At 55.4% G+C, this 18,341-nt stretch overlaps 5 protein-coding genes across 5 annotated transcripts; 2 read left to right on the forward strand and 3 right to left on the reverse strand.

The window, feature by feature from the left end:
• Nucleotides 1-291: 291 nt before the first annotated feature.
• Nucleotides 292-7,140, reverse strand: GCG54_00001687 (Sterol regulatory element-binding protein cleavage-activating protein; the record flags this gene model as incomplete). Its single annotated transcript, XM_045401796.1, has 2 exons — nt 292-3,643; nt 6,980-7,140. The coding sequence occupies 2 exons, from the start codon at nt 7,138-7,140 to the stop codon at nt 292-294; spliced, it is 3,513 nt and encodes a 1,170-aa protein (XP_045270525.1).
• A 1,268-nt stretch (nt 7,141-8,408) lies between these two features.
• Nucleotides 8,409-9,754, forward strand: GCG54_00001688 (JmjC domain-containing protein 7; the record flags this gene model as incomplete). The annotated part of the gene is made up of 3 exons (XM_045401797.1): nt 8,409-8,668; nt 8,738-9,604; nt 9,658-9,754. The coding sequence occupies 3 exons, from the start codon at nt 8,409-8,411 to the stop codon at nt 9,752-9,754; spliced, it is 1,224 nt and encodes a 407-aa protein (XP_045270526.1).
• A 620-nt stretch (nt 9,755-10,374) lies between these two features.
• GCG54_00001689 (Histone-lysine N-methyltransferase H3 lysine-4 specific) lies at nt 10,375-14,319 on the reverse strand (the record flags this gene model as incomplete). The annotated part of the gene is made up of 2 exons (XM_045401798.1): nt 10,375-13,563; nt 13,645-14,319. 2 exons carry the CDS (start codon nt 14,317-14,319, stop codon nt 10,375-10,377), a joined length of 3,864 nt encoding a protein of 1,287 aa, XP_045270527.1.
• Nucleotides 14,320-15,430: 1,111 nt separating this feature from the next.
• Nucleotides 15,431-16,789, reverse strand: GCG54_00001690 (uncharacterized protein; the record flags this gene model as incomplete). Its single annotated transcript, XM_045401799.1, has 2 exons — nt 15,431-16,497; nt 16,552-16,789. 2 exons carry the CDS (start codon nt 16,787-16,789, stop codon nt 15,431-15,433), a joined length of 1,305 nt encoding a protein of 434 aa, XP_045270528.1.
• A 695-nt stretch (nt 16,790-17,484) lies between these two features.
• Nucleotides 17,485-18,242, forward strand: GCG54_00001691 (uncharacterized protein; the record flags this gene model as incomplete). The annotated part of the gene is made up of 2 exons (XM_045401800.1): nt 17,485-17,502; nt 17,628-18,242. 2 exons carry the CDS (start codon nt 17,485-17,487, stop codon nt 18,240-18,242), a joined length of 633 nt encoding a protein of 210 aa, XP_045270529.1.
• Nucleotides 18,243-18,341: the final 99 nt, after the last annotated feature.

The raw sequence follows: 18,341 nt of genomic DNA on the forward strand, positions 1-18,341 counted from the left end.
CACCCCCCATCCGGGGCATCACAGACACAGCAGCTTAGATTCACAGCACAAGAGTCAAACAAGTCGTGATTGAAGTTTCAATTCATCGTGTTGGGAGTCTAAAAAAACCCATCCCCACCATTTCATGACGGGGTATCACTAAGTAGACTAAAATATAAACAGCCAAATAGATATCCCAACAAACTCCCTTCGTGATCCGGGGTATATAAAAAGGAGAAATAAGAATAAAAAGCGGAAAAGACATGCCGTTCATATCACGGTCCTGAATTTGCACTTTTCCCATTTGTCGACTCAAATCCACGATGGGACCTTCATGCGCTGGTGTGTAACGCTGCCCGCCGGCTTCCTTCGCCGGCTGCCAAGATTTAAGAGGTCTCCGTTTCCAGCTTCGGCCAGGTCCTCGAAATGTTGATGACCGACCGTGATGAGCTTAATGATGTTTCCGAACCCCACCGCCACAGATGCTGTGCCGACCTTGACCATAGGACCAAGCTCAGAAATGATGAGATGCGAGCCGTTCTCGAACTCCGAGTGCAACGGCTTGGTCTCGTAAATCTCCTCTCGACCCAACTCTGAGGCGACCCAAACTTCCCAGTTATCCTGAGATCTGCTAGGCCTCTTCTCTAGTCGTTGATACATCCTCCGTCGTAGGCCGCCCGTTGTTGTCGGAGAGGACTCTCCACTACTTGACCCACTATCGTAGTTGTCCTTCCGAACACCGACAAGGAAGCCGTTGGGCAGCGCCTCCCACGTGCCAGGGTTGGCGATCTGCCGCTTCGATTCAATTGTATCGTGCCAGAGAGAGCAGCTGCGGCTAGGCGGCATGCTTGTGTTGCGGAAGCAGATGACATTCCCTTCCTCCTTACAGGTGTAAGTCTGGATGATGCAGTCGCCCGAGTCAGCGTGGTTGTAAGCGATGCCAAATGACACAAGTCCAACCGAGCCGCACTGCGGTTTGCGTCGCGAGGAGTGGAAACACCTGAGTGACCGCGGCTGGATTGGCTCCGTTTCAAACGTGTGGAGCAGGGTGTTGGTCTTCGCGTCGACGAGATCGACCGTCTGAGATCTGGCAACTAGAAACGAGCTAAGCGCAGAGAGCGGCACGACTTGATACGCGTCTCGATCCTCAACGGAGTGAACATCCAAGCTTTGCGAAACCCACGAGTTGTCTTGCTGATGCGTTGCAACGTGGATGCACCCCTTTCTGGATGCGGTCAGGATCGATAGTTGCTGGTTTCCGCCCGGCGCGTTCTTCTGCACCAGCGGCCGAACGGAGATGAGCGGGCTCTTGCAGATGGTGAACTCCATGGGCTCCTTTGAGCCTGGAAAGATCTGGGTCATGGTGCCGTTTCGTCGCACAATGACCAGAGGGCTTGAATAGTCGAACGTCGGCGTGCCGAAAAAGAAACCCTCCGGTTTTTGGCCATTCAGTTCCACCGGCACTGATTTGCTCCACCGGTGCTCTTGCAGGTTCCAAAGAAAGACCTTGCGAGACGACAACAGAGCCAACCAGTTGGACTTCTTGTCTGTTGCAACGGCCAAGACGGGGAAGGGATTCTCCGGCGGTGGCTCGACATCAGCGAGCGAGTAGCCAACAATGCCCGACCGAACGTCCCAAACCCGTACTGAGCGGTCGAGACCTACGGAAATGATGTGACCGTCGTACGACGACGACATCAGAACGACGTCGAGGGCGTGTTCCTCCGGTAGTGTCTCGACTGCAAGGAGAGGCTGGTCGCTAAAGTCGTCATTTCGTCTGGACTCGGCATCGTCGCCCCATAGCAAGTAATGCATGAGAAGACGCACAGCCGACACGATGAACAGCACGGTGACTAGAAAATGCTTCAAGTGGTGGTCGATGAAGTCGTAAAGGGCTGGTAACAAGGGTCGCTCGGGCATGCGGGGGGTACGATCGGCGCCGTTGAGGACAAAGACCAGTGGATCGTAGACGCGCGCGATGTAACTGTGGGAGTTCGGCTTGATGACGTTGATGACCTCGCGCGCGCTTTCGTGGTCTTGCAATCGGAGCCACGACGTCGGACTGCGAGCTTGGTGAATGTCGACAAGCATTGCGTTCTTCTGCTGGCTGAAGTTGACAGTGTCTCGGCCTATCCTGAAAATTCCCCGTACGAGCCTGAACATCGTATCGTTTTCGAAAAAGTGCCACTGCGCGATCAAGACAAAAGTGATCATGACGACAGTGCCGGCGATCCGAGTTGACAGAGCGATCTTTCCTTGAAGCATGGCCTCGAACCAGCTTCTTTTGAGCGGCTGCTCCTGGCCATATCGATTGTTTTTGAGCGATGCTTTGGCGAGTGCGTCACCCAGCTCTGTTCGCCGGACATCGACACTGAGGACGGCCAGAAAAAAAGTCGACAAGTAGAAAAAGTCAAACACAATTGCAACAGAAACAAAGGTGCAGAATGCGGACACGCCGGGTGAGACAACCTTGGACAGGCCCCACAGAATGAAGACGTTTTGCGCCGAGCTGGCTAACGCGATGTGTGCCGTTTCGCCAAATGCGCGGCTGATTCGACTACTCGTGCTGTTTTCCGAGGGAGTCATGATGACGGCGTTGATAAGTCTGAAGATATTCTCGAGACTCATTGAGAGAACCACGACCGGATACGCCGCTTGTGGAATGCCCGACAGGTCGACACGAAAAACGGCACATACTGTGAAACTCGACATTATGGAAACAACGATCTGAGCGAAGACCGTAACGATGAGACCGACCTTGGACTTGACGGCTCGTAGTTTTGAAAGGCTGAATAAGAAGTAAACCGATACCAGGCCGTATGCGAGAGCCAGTATTACCGTATCCTGCACAGATATAGGCATGAATTGAAACTCGTAGAGTTGGCTGGTCATGCTCTTGCCATCCGCGGGATATGCGGTCCAGGTATTTCTCATACGTGTGGCAAGTGCTTCTGCCTTTCTTTCCCATTGGCGGCCAACAGGTGAATCGCGAAGGTGAATCAGGGTGATCACCAAGGCATCAGCTGCCATGAGTTTTCGATCCTCGAAGCGTTTCCCGCTGAAGACAATTGAGTGCCTCAGAGTCACATTGACTGAGGTAGGTTGTGTTTTCCTGGCATTTACCGTCGATAGGATGTCCGCGTCGTCGAGTATGCGCTCCGTGGAGCAGGCCCAGTACTGAAGTGGCGAATGGAAGAACCAAGACTGATTTGTGAGGCCATTGACGACATGGAAGGCATCCCGGTCTCCTGGAGCGAGATCCACGTGCGGGTCGTGGAGACGGAGGGTCGTTACGGGCCGGCGCGGGCTGAAATCTTTGGTGGGACCAAGAAGCTCATCTTGCAGTTCAAGAGCGCCAAGCAAGACATCGCGTTCCAAAGCCTTCATGTAACTGCCATGGACCCATATGGAACGCATTATAACGTCGGGCTCGGTGCTGTTCTCCTTGAGCGGCTGCGCTGCAGTCCACACGTGGTGGGGGAGGTTGGAGGCGCCATTGCTAAGGTCGGACGTGTATAGGTATGGAAATGGGTAGATGAGGATGGCGGCAACGGCCACAGAGATGATAAGTGTCGTAACGACGTGTCTCGCAGCGTATCGACCATATCGCGCAAAGCATCGGCGGAGAGGATGGTTCGGGGCAAGGATAGGAGCTTCCGTAGTTCTGAAGGGCAGTTAGTCAAGAGATGCGCGTGAGACCGAGGCACGAGTGCAGGCGGAAGTGTAAGCGGTCCATACCCTCGCAAAGGATACAACAGATACCAAATCATCTGCGGCGACGGTTGCAAGTTGACTTGCAGCAGCTGCAGCAGAAGAAGAGGTTGAACTCAGTTGCAGGAGCGGAGGCGGCTCAGGCGAGCTTTCGAACCATCCACTGTTTATCTGCACAGAATGATGTTGGAGGCCTGCAGGAGTTGGTCGTCGCACTCATGATTCGGTTCGACGGGCAGGCTAGGCGAGGCGGCCAGACGGATGGGACATTAGCGACGGGCCGGGGGATCGTTAGTCGTGCAGGTCTGTCGAAACTGGGGAACGGAGAGGTGAAAGCTTTTGAAATCAATGCGCGCGAAGGAGGGATGTGGGCGCGGCTCTGTCAAGTAGTGTGTATTTGCGTCGGGGAGGAGACGGGGATTGGACGTGGTCGGTCGGTTCCACGTTCGTCGGTCGATCGGGTGTCGGGAGAGGTGGAAGTGGAACGACGGCGGCGGGCACCTGCGATGGAGCCAGGCGAGAGAAGACAAGACAAGACTAATCCTGCTAGTCCGGACTGGCGGCGTGGAAGACGTTGCGGAAAGTGTGTTAGTCGCAGAGTCGGAGGGATTCAATTGGAACGCATGTCCTTTCGTCGGTGCGCTGGTGGGTGTTGTTTGTGCCCGGCGTCTGTGGTGCGGGCGGAGCAAGTCGCAGGTGCTCAAGTCTGGGAGGAGCAATCAATCTTGTTGGAGTTCGGCAGCTTGGGCGACGGGAGATGCGGAGAATGATATGCGGCGGCCAAGGCAGGCGTAATTTGGGACGGCTTTCGGGGGGCGACCCTTGGTTGGTAAAGCGGAAGGTCGATGGTGTTGAAAAAAGACGACGTATTTCTTTGGCAGGTGATTGGGAGCTAAGGCAAGGTCAGGTAAGGTAGTGAGTATCGATCGGTGGATGTAGAGATGTGGTAGCAAGCACGGCGTGGCGTGGCGTGGTGGTGTGGGTTGGCCGACCTGACAGGACGCTGCGGGACAGGAGAGGCAGGGCGGGTGCGATGCGAAAGTGCCCCTGTTGCAGTGTGCAGAGGGGATCGCCCACCACCACCAGGAACCCCATCCGGGGGTACCGGTCTACTAGATAGGTACTTCTCGTCGACTGCTCTTAGGCGACTGCCTCACTGCATACCACCAGACCTTACCCTAGGCGGCCCAGGTGAGGCCCAGGTACCGGCACTTCTTCCACAGGGCGTATTCCTCAAGTAATAGCGCCGCACATGTTATTGCAGTACCTGAGGTGACTGCACCAGCTTTAGGTGGCCCAAGACAACCGACCCGACAGCACGTCGCTGGGGGTGAGGAGCATGGCATACACACACACACACACACACACACACACACACACACACACACACACACACACACACACACACACACACACACACACACACACACACACACACACACACACACACACACTTGTGTAGGCAGCGAACAGCGGGGTGGACGCTCGCCGTCGGTGAGCAGTGGGCAACGCACTGCACCTCAGTCCACTGAATGGTGGTGGAACCTGCCGAAGGCCATGGCGTGGTGTGTCGGGGAACATGGGACGACTTGCCTGCGAAGGTGGGCAGGAAACTTAGTGAGATGGGTCTCCTTGGGGGGAAACCCTGGGGGGGAAAGATGAGACCCGGGGACTTAGAAGATACCTCGTCTCTGCTAGAATCCAAGACCAAGACCAAGAAGGAGACGCTAGAAGCCAAGCCAGGGGCGTTTTGGCGTTGCCGCCAAGCTGGAGACGTCTTGCGTGTCTGAATGTAGTGTATGTGATGGCAGATCGCCCACTAGAGCAAGCCCCCTTCTCGAGCTTGACGCTGACACTGGCGCTGACGTCTGCAGCTCTCCTGCCCTGCTTTCCTGTGGGTGTCCAAGACTTGAGACAAGACCTGAAAGGCTTCTTTCAAGCCAATAATTTGTAAAGGAGGTGCTGCCCTCCTTCTCACGCCAACTTGACGATTCGCTTGCTGGCGCACAGGAAAAGTCCAGCCCGGTCCACCACTGATCCTCCAGGATATCCGAAGGGAAATCATGGGACGCGTGTAGCTCAGACCTCATGGCAAGCAGGGACGAGAGGAGACGTCGCCTGGACTTCGCGGGCAGCTCCAGGCGAGGGAGGGCAAATCCACGCGACGGGGAAGAAAGATAAGGTTCGAAATTGAGGGGTAGTTTGGGAACGTCCTTGGGGGGCTATTTTGGGGGCGACAAAGTCAAAATTCAAGTTGGGGGATCCTGAGATGAAGGCCAAGCGGAGCAGCTCACGCACGAGAGTCAAACAGCCGCCGGCCATGCGTTCCTGCTGCATCTCTGCGTGGTTTCTGGCTTCTGCTCTGCATCTCAGTTCCTCAGACTTGGAGGACGCGACCCCTCACCCCGGCAGCTTGATGCCTACCGCGGCGTGGTTGACGTACGCTTCGCGTTAGTCTACCCCCAAAAATGCCAGCGGTGGACGAGTTTCAAACAGACAGACCAAACCTAGAAAGACTCTGGGACATTCCAGAAGGTCAAGCGGGGTAAAAAACCAAAATGCTGCGACAGACAAATCGTGTCTCTCCCTTCGGAATGTATCAAGGTGAACAGGCACATTTTGCCCGCATCCAAGCGAGAGACATTGATAGAGAAAGAGTTCCTGTCGGCTGTCCTTGGCGCGCCCACTAGGACCGCTCGTCTTTCCAGAGCCGGAGAGGCAGTAGAGAAACAGGGTGCTAGTGGTGGTGATGCTGGCGCCGGCGCTGTCGAGGTAGCGCTGTGCGTGTCAAGAGACGCAAGACAGGCAGCCCGAGGACAAGGAGACCATTCACCGTTTCTGTCTGCAGGAGCTTTGGCGCGCAGTTCTTGAAGTGATTCGTTGTTCGAGTCGTGTTCGCCCCCCTTCCTTCCCTTCAACCCCATCCTGCGCTTCCTGTCTCGTCTTCGCTTGAAGGTCAGCAAGCGTAGGGGTCTCGGGGGTCCGGGCGCAACCCGCGCGGGACACACGGGGTGTTGGAAGCTCCAAGCCGGGTGTAAGTGCAAGCTGCGTGCGGTGCGTACGTGCGCACACCTCGTGGTGTATGCGCGCGGTTTGTCCTAGCGCATTAACGGCGGCCGCGGGCTCGGGGGGACGAGATACGAGGAGCAGGTTGAAGCGGGCGCATGCCCTTCGAAATCCGGTCCGTCCAGCTCGGAAACGTGCCTCGGTCCATCCCCCTCGGCATGGGGGAAATAGAGACAAGCAGTGCTGAACCCTGGGTGCCTGGCAAAGGTAACGCGCTGCGGACGGCTTAGCGAGCCATGTCTTAGCAATGCAGAGAGCCTGGAATCCCGTCACGCTGTCGTGTGGACGGACCGAGGGGGTGATTGTGACGATGGGCGGCAGCGAAGCCCAGCCGAGAGTTCCGAACGCCGATCGATATGCGCCAGTGATGGAGTGTGTGGTCATCGTGTCGTTCTGGAATGCAGGCACACAGCGAAAACGGTAGACTCTGGTGATTATTCATGTCGTGTGAACTTGTGGCAAGCTCAAGCCGCAGACTGAGGTGGCTTTGTACGGCCGGATTCGTTTCCTGGATTTGGCGGCGGTGATGTTGGCTGTGATGAGACTGCGACGGCGACTGTGAATAGAAGCCCTCCCACGCAACGTGGCTGTCGGTTAGTTCCATCGGGTTCACGTCGGAAGAACTGGACGGATGCAAGTGACACTTGTCGATGTCAGCGGTGTTGGTGCAAGGCAATTGGTGTTGGTTGTTATTGGCGGCAAGCAAGCTGTCACCCGACGGGAATATCGTCAGGAAGGTCGGACGGAGTTTCTGCTGACGGGGCAGTACATCAAAGGGAAAGGGCGGCCGGCGCATACTATATAACAAATGGGCGACACGACCAGCATGGGCAGATCTGATCTACGACAATCTATAATTAATCAGATGGGCAATCTTGCAGCAGCTTGGGTAGCCTAAGACCAAGTCGAGTGTGATTGCATTTGCGCGAGGTGCGGTGTGTTTGCTCAAAATCACCAATGCTTCCATCATAATCAGCCCAGTTGATGCCAAAGTCAGGCCATTTCCCACCCGGTCCGCCCTTCTCATTGGCTCCGCACCGCCCTGTGCGGTTCGCACCACCAATTGAGACCCCCATCCTCCCCAAGACCCAGAGACCCTCGATACGATACCCGTGCTCCCACCCCCTCTTTTTCCGGGTACCCTTCGCGCGCAGAAAGCAACAGCAACAGTAGAACACCCCTGTATCTCGCGTGTTTTCCTCCGCAACAGTGTTCCCGATGTTGCATTTTCTTTTTTTTTTTTGCCTTTCCTGCAACTGCGCCGGCACTTCGTCTCAAGCTGGCTGTAGCCACTGAGCCAGTAGCCTGCCCGTTGCTGGTATTCGTAGAACCCGTGAACCCTTCCCGGGGCTGCGTTTAGATGACATGACTTTGAAACCGTGAAACGCCAATAGACTCTCTCTCACCGGCACAAATAAGACCATTTTCAAAACTAAACCGAGAGCCACCTGGGGATATTGGGCAGATTTGCTGCATTACACCTTGTCTGGCTCAATTGAGGCATTCGTCGTAATTCTCGCTCTCCATACGAGAAAAACCCTCCTCCCATCACACCCTGTCTTAGTCATGCGACCACAACTCCATCCCAAACTCATCCTCATTACCACCGCCGGGCGTACCACCGCGCTCACTTTCACATCAGGCCCGGCGCCATGGACTCAGAAACCCTGGCACCACCAGGGGGCCCCCTGTCCGAGCTGATTACCACCTTCAACGAGCTCAACGGCGCCTTCATCGACGAGCTGGACGAGGAGCCGAGTCCCCTCGAGTTCATGCGCTATGTCGCCCGCAACACACCCTTCGTCGTCCGCGGGGCTGCCTCCTCGTGGAGGTCGAACAAGACCTGGGATAAGGAGTTTCTGCTGGATGTCTTCAAGGATCAGACTGTTAATGTCGCCGTGACGCCGTTTGGGTGAGTGGTTACTTACTTGCTGTTGTCCGTAGCTGAAAATCTCATCACACGACTAACACGGAAAAAAAGCAACGCCGATGCGCCAACCTTCCATGACGGAGGAGTAGTCTTCGCAAAGCCTCATGAGGAACATCAAGACTTTGAAGAGTTCCTCAACTACGTGATCGGTCAAGAACGAAGCAAAGACACCACCTCAGAAGTCCGCTACGCCCAGACCCGTATGTCCTTCTCAACCTTCATCTCATCTCATAACTCTCGCTTCATAATTCTCACGACCCTCTCACAAACACGTCACCAACCCTCGGTCTTCACTTACAAAGACTCTCACATCTCATTCCAAAAACACTCATACTCACACCGTTCAACGAACCCTGCACTGACCAACTCAGAAAACGACAACCTCCGCAACGAATACCTCCCCCTCTTCAATCACGTCCCCCCCTCGGTCCCCTTCGCCCGTATCGCCCTCGACCGCGACCCGGACGCCATAAACCTCTGGATCGGCAACGCCCGCTCTGTCACAGCCCTCCATAAGGACAACTACGAAAATATCTACGTCCAGGTCCGCGGCCGCAAGCACTTCGTCCTCCTCCCGCCCCTATGCCACCCCTGCGTCAACGAGCAAAGTCTCACCCCCGCGACGTACCACCGCCACCGTAAAGAGTCCTGCTCTAACGACCTCACTCTGGAGCTTGATCGCGACGACGACAATAACGCGAATGAGGCAAAGAGCAAACTATCAGATAAAGTCCCGTTTGCGACCTGGGACCCGGACTTCCCCCAGGTCAACGCCACGCCATACTCTCACCTCGCAGAACCCGTCAGAGTCACCCTCGAACCTGGCGACATGCTCTATCTCCCTGCCATGTGGTATCACAAGGTTTCACAGTCTTGCCCAGAAGACGGCGAAGGGTTCGCGTTGGCGGTTAACTACTGGTGGGCTTCACTCCACCATGCCAAATATCAACACAGACTCACCCTTTCATCAGGTACGATATGGAATTCAGCGGTCCCTTATACCCATTTAGCTCCTTCGTCAGAAACATCAGCCTACAAAAGTCTTCACCCTCAGCAGCAAGGCAATAAGAGAACGCTCAGGGGGCCAAACGCCATTGATATTAATAACCAGTCTCCCGGCGTGTGTTTGGGTCTCGTGTTTCAGTCCCCAACACCGGTGTCTCCTTCGCCATATGTACATTGTGGTGATATACGCTCGGATTACCTAGAGATGGTTGTGTCGCTCGCCCTCGCACACCTCAGGGCCTGCCCCCTCCTCTCCCCTCCCCCGTCATCGTAGGCAGATAAATATCACGTAACCTGCTGGCCAGCCTGGCCCTTCAAATGGGCCCAGTTAGCCCCGTTGCTCCGAAAATGAACGCCAAAGACCGCATCCGCGGAGAGTATTTCATAGTACACTTTTTCCCCCGCCCTTTGCCCAAAAGTTTCGTCTCCATTCCCTTACCCGGCCTCGGTTGGTATGCATATAATATAAACGCAAAGACGGATCCAAGGGGTATGCATGTGTGAAGAGAACAAATGAGAGACGACGATCAATCACCGTCGACGACTGCCCCTCGCAAAAAAAACGACTCTAGAAGTTGAGTTCCTACTCCCGCAACGCAACTAGCCCCCATAAACATGCATGAGGGCGCAATGCAGACAACCCGCCCGTCCACCAAAAAAACACCGGAAAGAAGCGATCAGAATTAGTTGAGGAATCCCTTGCACGCCGCCGTACCGCAAAGACAGGGAATGCGGTCCAAACTGCCGATTTCACGTTCGAATTTGTAGTCGTATGTCAGTTCCTCGTCTGCCGGGATATTAGCATATTCCCCAAACCACGAATCAGAACAATACTCACGCTGTGCAATGTCCCGGAGGGCATAAATAACGATTCGTTTGCTTCCATCCACCTTGATGATCTTGGCCGTACAGTTGGGCATGCAGCTGTGGTTGATGAATCGAGCAATACCGCCCTTTTTGGTCGCATCAATGACGGTATTATCGTCGATGCGGAACAAGTAACTGCTGCCCATGCCGCTCTTGAGGTAGCGCTTCTCCCGAATCTCCGAGATGGACTGTCTGACTTGTTCGCCCACGTACTCGATAATCATGTCATCTTTGTTGATGTTCTCTTCCGTATAGAGACCCCAGTTGTGGATGGCAGACCTGGCAAATTTGACTGGCTTCTTCCGCTTCTTAAGCTGGTTGAATTTGAAGGCATCAGAGTCGCCCGACATCTTCTTCTCGTCCTGAAGAGCTGACACGTGGCGACGGTTGTTTGCACGATTAGCTCTGGAGTTGCCCTTGGCGACGACCTTTTCAGCGACAGCAAGTCTGCTGGCCTCAACCGCCGCGTCCTTGCCATCCTTCTTGTACTTCGCCTGCCGTGCCTCTCTTTGTTTCTGGACCTTGATGTGATGAGGCAGATATTTGGACTTTTCGGCGTTAAGAATCTTCTTGACACCTTCGGTTCGTGCGGAACCGGTGGAATTAGAGACGTAGTAGCCTTCAATACCAACCGCACGATCGATAGACCCGTCCTTTGAGTTGAGTTCCCGTACCCTGTTGCGCCGCCAAAGCCAAAGAAGCGGGTCCCCAAGATCTGCCCCTCCAAATCTTTTGCTGAGCCTGGCCAAGTCTGGCATATCCGCAGCTGACATGGACAACTCTTGCATGGTTGCAATGTCGAGCTTGAAGTCGGCAGGCAGATCAAGAGCGCGCCTCGGCGTCGTTGAATACAGGGTGAAATCCACAGCAGCAACAGGCTCGTCCTCCTTCTTTGCTGCTAATGCTGGTGCTGGCTCTGGCTCTGGCTTCACCTCCTCCAGCGGGGTTTTCGCGGGGACCGGCTCTTCCTCTTCTGTTTCCGCAACCGACTGTGCTTGCTGTTGCTTCTTCAGAGCCTCACGTTCCTCGAACAGTTGTTTCTTTGATTTCTTCTTTGACTTCAACTTCTTCACCGAAGCCTTGGTTGAGAGAGCCGGGGTTTCGGAGCGAGTCTCGCTTCGCACATCAGTCATGTCGACATCAGGCGTGGCTTCCTCAGATATTTCATGAACTGGCAAGTCGGGCTCCATGTTGTCTAGCGTGACCCCAAAGAGTTCCTCGTCGGACTTCTTATGGCGCTTAACTGCTGACTGAAGCTCAAGGTCCAGTTTTCTCTTCTTGGTCGAGGTCAATCCGTCAACAACTGCAAAGCTTGCTTCGGTCATGGAGTCTTCCTCCGCAGGGCCCCACGAAGCAAAGTCTTCCCTGGACACATCATCGTCTGTACTCATGCGACTGCGCGGCCGGGAATCAGGCTCTTCCGTGTCCCTTGCGACAGACTCTCTGACCTCAACTTCTTCGTCGGATTCGACGTCGCTATCGTAGCTCTTCAGTCGATGGTGGAGTGACCTGAAAGCGCCGCGGCTTTGAGGGGCACGCTTGCGCGAGAAGGGATCCATAAACCCAACATTATTACGAGCCCCATGTCCTGTAGCCTTAGCTTTACGAATACGGGGTAGGGAGGATATCTCTAGACGGCCGGTACGACGCTCGATGGGATCTGCTCCCGAATTGGGAGTAGCGCCACCAGGACTCTCGTCACCTGCATCTACGGTAACTGACGGGACAGAACCAGCTGGATCTCTGAGTCCGAGTTTCTGGCGCATCGCGACGTGATTGGAGGGGTTGAGGAAGTTCGTCAAAGTAGGAGCGGCAACCCTTGATCTGATGTGCTTGATCAGATGCTCTGCCAGTTCTCTGGCAACAACATCGCAAGCTTCCATGACAGGGTCAAAGTTCTTAGCTCTTTGTCGCTTTTCCTCTTCCAGATCTGCTTCCTCTTCGCGACGGCGGCGATCCTTATCCTCTCGCAATCGCTGATCGGTTCGACGCTTTCGTTCGGGGCTAGGGGTTCGTCGTGAGCGGGGAGCTGGGGCTGCCGACTCAGAGTCTCGAGATGAGTTCTGCGGGAGGTAGAGCTGCATAACCATGTTGTACGTGAACAGGTCGGTGTGATTAGCAGCTCTGTAGCACTTCATGGCTTCATTTCGACCATGGAAGGTGTTCGGAAAGACAATAAAGTAGCCTGTTCTGTCGATGCGAATTTCGTCAAAAGCGAAAGCCTTGAGGCGCTTCTTCATGTGCGGAATTGTCGTAACCATAACGGGCACATGTTCGTGCGCGACAAATACATAGGGGTCGTGTTCGAGTTGCTTCGCGATAGCCTTATCCTCTATAGCAACGTGCCCCTTTGGCTGACTTGGCACCCAGGGAGGGACACCAGCCACTGCTTGCCGATGGGACGAGGGGCCCTTTGGCGCCAATGGTGGTGGACCAGGAACCTTTTCGGGCACATTCACCCGCGGGCCTGTTGGAGGCGCCTTTGAAGCAGCGTGTACAGGGTGTACATCTTGGGATGCACGCTCTCTTCTCAAGGCTTCCTCAAGCATGCGAGCGCTTTTCTTGCCCTCGGGATCATACTCGACTCGGATCTGGTTCGCCTCAATTCGCTGCCCGTGCATAGCTTTCACAGCGCGGCGCGCGGCGTCAATTGCCCTGATCGGGTTGAGCCTCGAGCGACCGGGATGCGCATCCTTGTATCGAAACGTCGCAAAGCCAAGATAGCTGCCTGTCTCAGGATGCATCTTGTTGCTGCTCTCTGCAATGTCTCCAAATGTCGCGAAAGCTGCCGTCACCTTGGAAAAGGTGATGAGAGGATTGAAGCCAGTCACGACGATCTGTGTTGGTGGGCCAGGCCCAAGCGAGGTTTTCGAGTCGTACGGATACGGCTTGAGATTATATGGCGACTGTCGCAGTCGAGACTTTGGAAGATGGAAGTCGGTGTTGATATAGCCCAGTCGCCCGCCTTTAGCGAGGCGAGGGTCTGGAGGGGGGGTGTCATCTTCCTACTCAGTTTATTAGCCATAGCTCTCACTCAAAAGATGACGCCCCCCCTCCACGGGCGGATATGTTATGTTTGTACGTACCAATCCAAACTCCTTGTATATCGGCTTGGCACTTTTCTTATTGTGCTTCGACAGGGTCCGGTCGTTAAATGGATCATATGTGCATTTGATGCCTTTCGTGATTCGAGAAGGATCTCGCGCAGGAGTGCGCTCAATGGGTGAGGGCTCCGGGAGCGAGCCGTTCAGGCGGGATAATGGGGTATTGCGGGAGGCCGATGCCTCATCCCGATCGATGGTTTGTGCGTGGACCATATTCGTCTTCGGCAGGCCAGCATTTCCCGAGTATGAAGGTGATTCTATTGAGGTGAGCGGCGTGCCGCTGGTGGTGGGTATGTGAGATGAGCCGTTCGGGGCGGCCTGTCGCGCAGACGTGCTGAAGACGGAGGAAGAGCCAGTGCTCGCATAAGAGCTCGCAGATCCAACGGCGTTGAGTGTATCTCCTAAAGGCGACTCATGGCCATCGGCCGGCTGTTGAGAGGAGTCGGAGAGTAGGCCATCAGTACCAGATGGCGCTCGGGCGCTTGTGCCGTTGAGCGAAGCGGTAGCACCACTCTTCTGGCCAACAAGCAGGCCACTGGCAGCAGGAGTATCTTGTGTCTTGGCCTTGGCCTTTTCTCTCTCGGTGGCCCTGTCTCTGGCAGCACGTGGTGCGGCAGGAAAGAATTGCGCGAAGCTCGCCGACGGTTGGCGGGTCATCGTGAGGTGTATCTGTCTCTACCACTCCCGCCTGCGACCGACCATCGTCTCTTGCGTGTCGGATGCTTAGACGGCAGAGGGCATCGCTGGAGACAACAGCGGCAGGAGCGTGGCGGGAGACAGATGCGCGATGTTGAGGTTCACGCGACCCAGGAGGAGTCGACACCGACACGGGCGGTTGGCGGCTGGCGGGCTAGCAAGGGGGGCAATAGCCCAACTGCGTCATCCAAGGATGGAAATACCCAGTCGCGAACGGTGCGGCTTCGACGCAGTCAATCTGCGAAGGTCGTAGATGGAAGCGGTGTGCCGTGCGATGCGATCGACGAAAGGCGAGGGCGGGAAAAAAATAGAGCAGTGAGGTCAGAAAGTTGGAGGTTGAAGAGTGTCCAAACTCTTTCAGGGATGCGATTTAGCGGAGACCAGCACGGAACAAGGCGAGGGAGAGCACCGTTGCAGCATGGGTATCCGTAAATTGCTTTGGTGCACCTCTGGCGGGTAGAGGTAAGGTACTGGCTCACCGTATTCGTGTCGCCAGGTACACTTGAGTACCTCCAGGTGGACTGGTGGACACTGGTTGACAGCTGGCACGTGATGAGTTTCGGGTCTCGACGCGTAGAACCTTTTGCGCGTTTCTCACCAAAGATACAGGGGTGTCAAAGAAGCTACCCCGTCACTTTGGCGTCATGAGCCAATGAGAGAACTCGGCTTAAATTTGTTCAAGATAATTCCCAAGACTATCATTGTGTACTGCTCAACAGTCTACCAACTCGTGGGAGCCCCTAAGTAGCTAACTGGAATCAACCATTACATTCCGGTAAGGTAGAGCCAAACTGGCCAGCAACTAAAATAGACGCAGCTAAGACTTCGCATCCAAAGGACATGGGCCCTCTTTCGTCTGCTACCTCCCTGCAGCAAATCCATTCATGGGTTTGACAAAGTAAATACATTCATACCAGCCTTGGCTGCCTGCCATTCGGCCTCTTCAGTCTTTCCTGTAGTCGTGATATTGTAGGCTCACGATGCCATCCAAACGCCTTCTAGTCCGTAACCATTCCATAAAGTTTTACAAGTGAGGGTAATCCTGTCCAAACGCCAACCAAGCGACCGGTGTCTACAAGTTCAAGTTCATCTCGAACTCGTCATCTTCAAAGTCCTCATTCTTGGGACCAACATTTCCGAGGACATCGCTCTCGTCGTCTCCGGCCGGATCAAAGATGGAGAGGAACTGGAGGCGGCCAAGTTCCTCAGCGTCCTGTGCATGTCCGTCCGGCTTCTTTGGGGATGCCTCACGTCGGACGACAGTCTTCCGGGGAACAAGTGTGGAGACATCCATTGACGCAGGTCGCGCTCCTGCAGCAGGCCTGGCTCGTCCACTGACGAAGGATGAAGCCGAACGACCCTTGTTGTAGCCAATGGTGCTTCTGGAGGCCGCTTCGCCAACAGCACTCTCTGCGTTGGAGGACTTGGAGGCCAGAGCTGCTCTGGCAGGCCTAGTGCGGGGAAGAATAGACGAGAGGGGCCTTCTGGCCGTGGTGGTGGGCTCAACGGGCTTCCTCTGCTTGATGGTAGAGCCGGTGGCCATCGACAAAGCGGATGCAGCCCTTCGAGAGGCGATGGTAGGAGGGTACTTGCCTCCCACAGTCTTCTTTGCAACGGCTGGATTGGGGGCAGGGGCGGGAGCCTTCCTCCGGCCAAAAGCTGCAGTCTCGGGGACATCAGCGACAGACCAGTCCATCTCTTGGATGTCCCGGAGGATACGGTCGTCGGTCTCCTTCAGGGCCTTCTTGAGCTTCTGTTGCTGCTGTCTGTCCTGAAGCCTAACACCGTCCTCGCCCATGGGGTTGTAGAAGTGGTTGTAGTAGCCCTTGAGCAAGTTCTCTGGCTTCAGCCCCTCGAAAGTCAAGTCTCCGTCGATAATGTCAGACTGGTAAGGCAAGTCTTTGGCCGGAGGCGGCGCATATTCCACGTCAGGCTCATCCGCAGGGCCAGCTTGGTCGTTTCGCACCTCGAGCTTGAGGGGAGCAGCGCCGGGAGACCGCTGCTTCAGCTTCTTGGTGGTCGTGGGCTTCGTCTGGGTCTTCTCGAAGTCCTTGACAATGTCCTTCACTCCGGTGTTCTGGGTGCTCTTTGCCTTTGCGTTGGTGGTTTTGTTTCCAAGTGGCGCCCGAGCACGTGTCTCTGCCAAAACATCAGTCCCTTTCTTTTCCTAAGACAGTCATCTCAGAGGCATACCGGAGGGAGTGACGAGGTTCTGCTTCTTGGCGGTGCCCTGAATAGCTCCGTTGGCATTGGACTTGGGTGCAAGCACCGACTTGCCTGCGTTGACGGCATTCTCATCGTTGAGGGGAATCTTCAAAGGCGTCTTCGGGTACCGGGCTCCAGGGGTCTTGGGAGCCATTTGGCTTTTTCCGGGGGCAAGTCGAGCAGCCTGGGCCGCGTTGACGGCGTTCTCGTCTCGGATCGACAACATTATCCCTAGAGCCAGATGGCGGAGTTGTCGATAGTTGGATGTATTCGTGGTTTCGCTGCGGTGGTGAGTGTTGTCGTCGTATGCCGTCTATCGTGGTACTGTCATCGCCTGTCTTGTCGTTCGTTCAAGACTATTGCGTCGTCAAGAGGCGAATGGGGGGGCTAAACGGATTTGTCTGTTTGGTGGCGTTGACCGGGAAACGAAGCGCAGAAGCTCAGACTTAGCGTCCACCCCATGAATGAGAGTGTCCAGTGCTCTCGGCTCTCACAATGGAATGAATGCCACCGCCGCACCGCGACCTGCACCGTGCCACAGAACCCCACTCCACCTGACCCGACCCCACCGCCCGTGCCAGAGCTAATCCAATTGCAGCTGCCTGTGAGCGTGTGAAGATCAGGCCTGGCTGTCCACTCAGCAGGAATTGCTTGCCCCTGGCACCGGCGCTGGCTGGGGCTGCTGGCACGCTGAGGGTGGTCCGCCACGGGTCGCAGCTGGAGCGAACTTGCATGTAGAGGGGCAGTTATTTCAACACCTCACACCCTTTCCTCCCGCTTCCATCCCCCGACAGTTGCGATTCCACGTTCCCCGATCACGTCTCATTCCCAACTACAACAAACTGCTTATCGCATTCTTCTTGCACCAAACTCAACTTTCCTCAACCACCACAAAGTCTTTCGCAGCTCAGCACCATCATCATGGATCGCATCAAGGAGGTAAGTCTTCCCCTCACGTCCAAGCCCCACCATGCTGCCACCGGCGGTCTGGAGGGGTAAGATGTCGCCTCCCGAAAGCTGTCGTGAGATCATTGCTGACGACGTCTCTCTTTGCCTCTCAACAGAAGATGAACTCCCTCCGTCTGGAGGCTGACGAGTCTGCCGCCAAGGTTGAGGAGCTCCAGGCCAGAGTCAAGACGCTCGAGCAGGAGAACCTGGCCAAGGAGCAGGAGATCACCTCTCTCCAGCACAAGAACGGCCTGCTCGAGGGCGAGGTCGAGAAGCTTGAGACTGCAGTTAAGGACTTCAAGAAGGCTGCCGACGAGAGCGCCGGTACTGGCACACAAAACGAGACCCTTCAGCGGAGACTCCAGCTCCTCGAGGAGGAGGCCGAGGAGGCGGACAAGACCCTTCGTGAAGCCAACGAGAAGTACGTTCTGGACCCTGTCATCGAACCGTCCAAATATTTCCCCCCCTTTTCTTTAGCCTTCAACCACCCCCCGACCGACCCCCTTTCGTGTTCATTAAAACCCGCCCCACCGATGAATCTCGTTACTTACACCGTCTTTTTCCACAGGCTCCGACAAACCGACGTCAAGGCCGGCCACTTCGAGCGCAAGGTCCAGGCTCTCGAGTCGGAGCGTGACCAGTGGGAGTCCAAGTACGAGGAGATGTCCAAGAAGTACACCCAAGTCCAGAAGGAGCTCGAGGACTTCCAGAACGAGATTGGCAACATCTAAACCTGTATCTCTCACGGGGGAGTCAATTCGTGCAAGGCTTTTTCGTTGTGATAGATTTCTGGCCTGGAACACCTCGCTTGGGGGACCTGAGCAAGCGAT

The sequence above is a fragment of the Colletotrichum gloeosporioides genome (genome assembly GCF_011800055.1).
Source record: "Colletotrichum gloeosporioides strain Lc1 chromosome Unknown consensus_7, whole genome shotgun sequence".
In the NCBI taxonomy this organism is placed as follows: Eukaryota; Fungi; Ascomycota; class Sordariomycetes; order Glomerellales; family Glomerellaceae; genus Colletotrichum; species Colletotrichum gloeosporioides.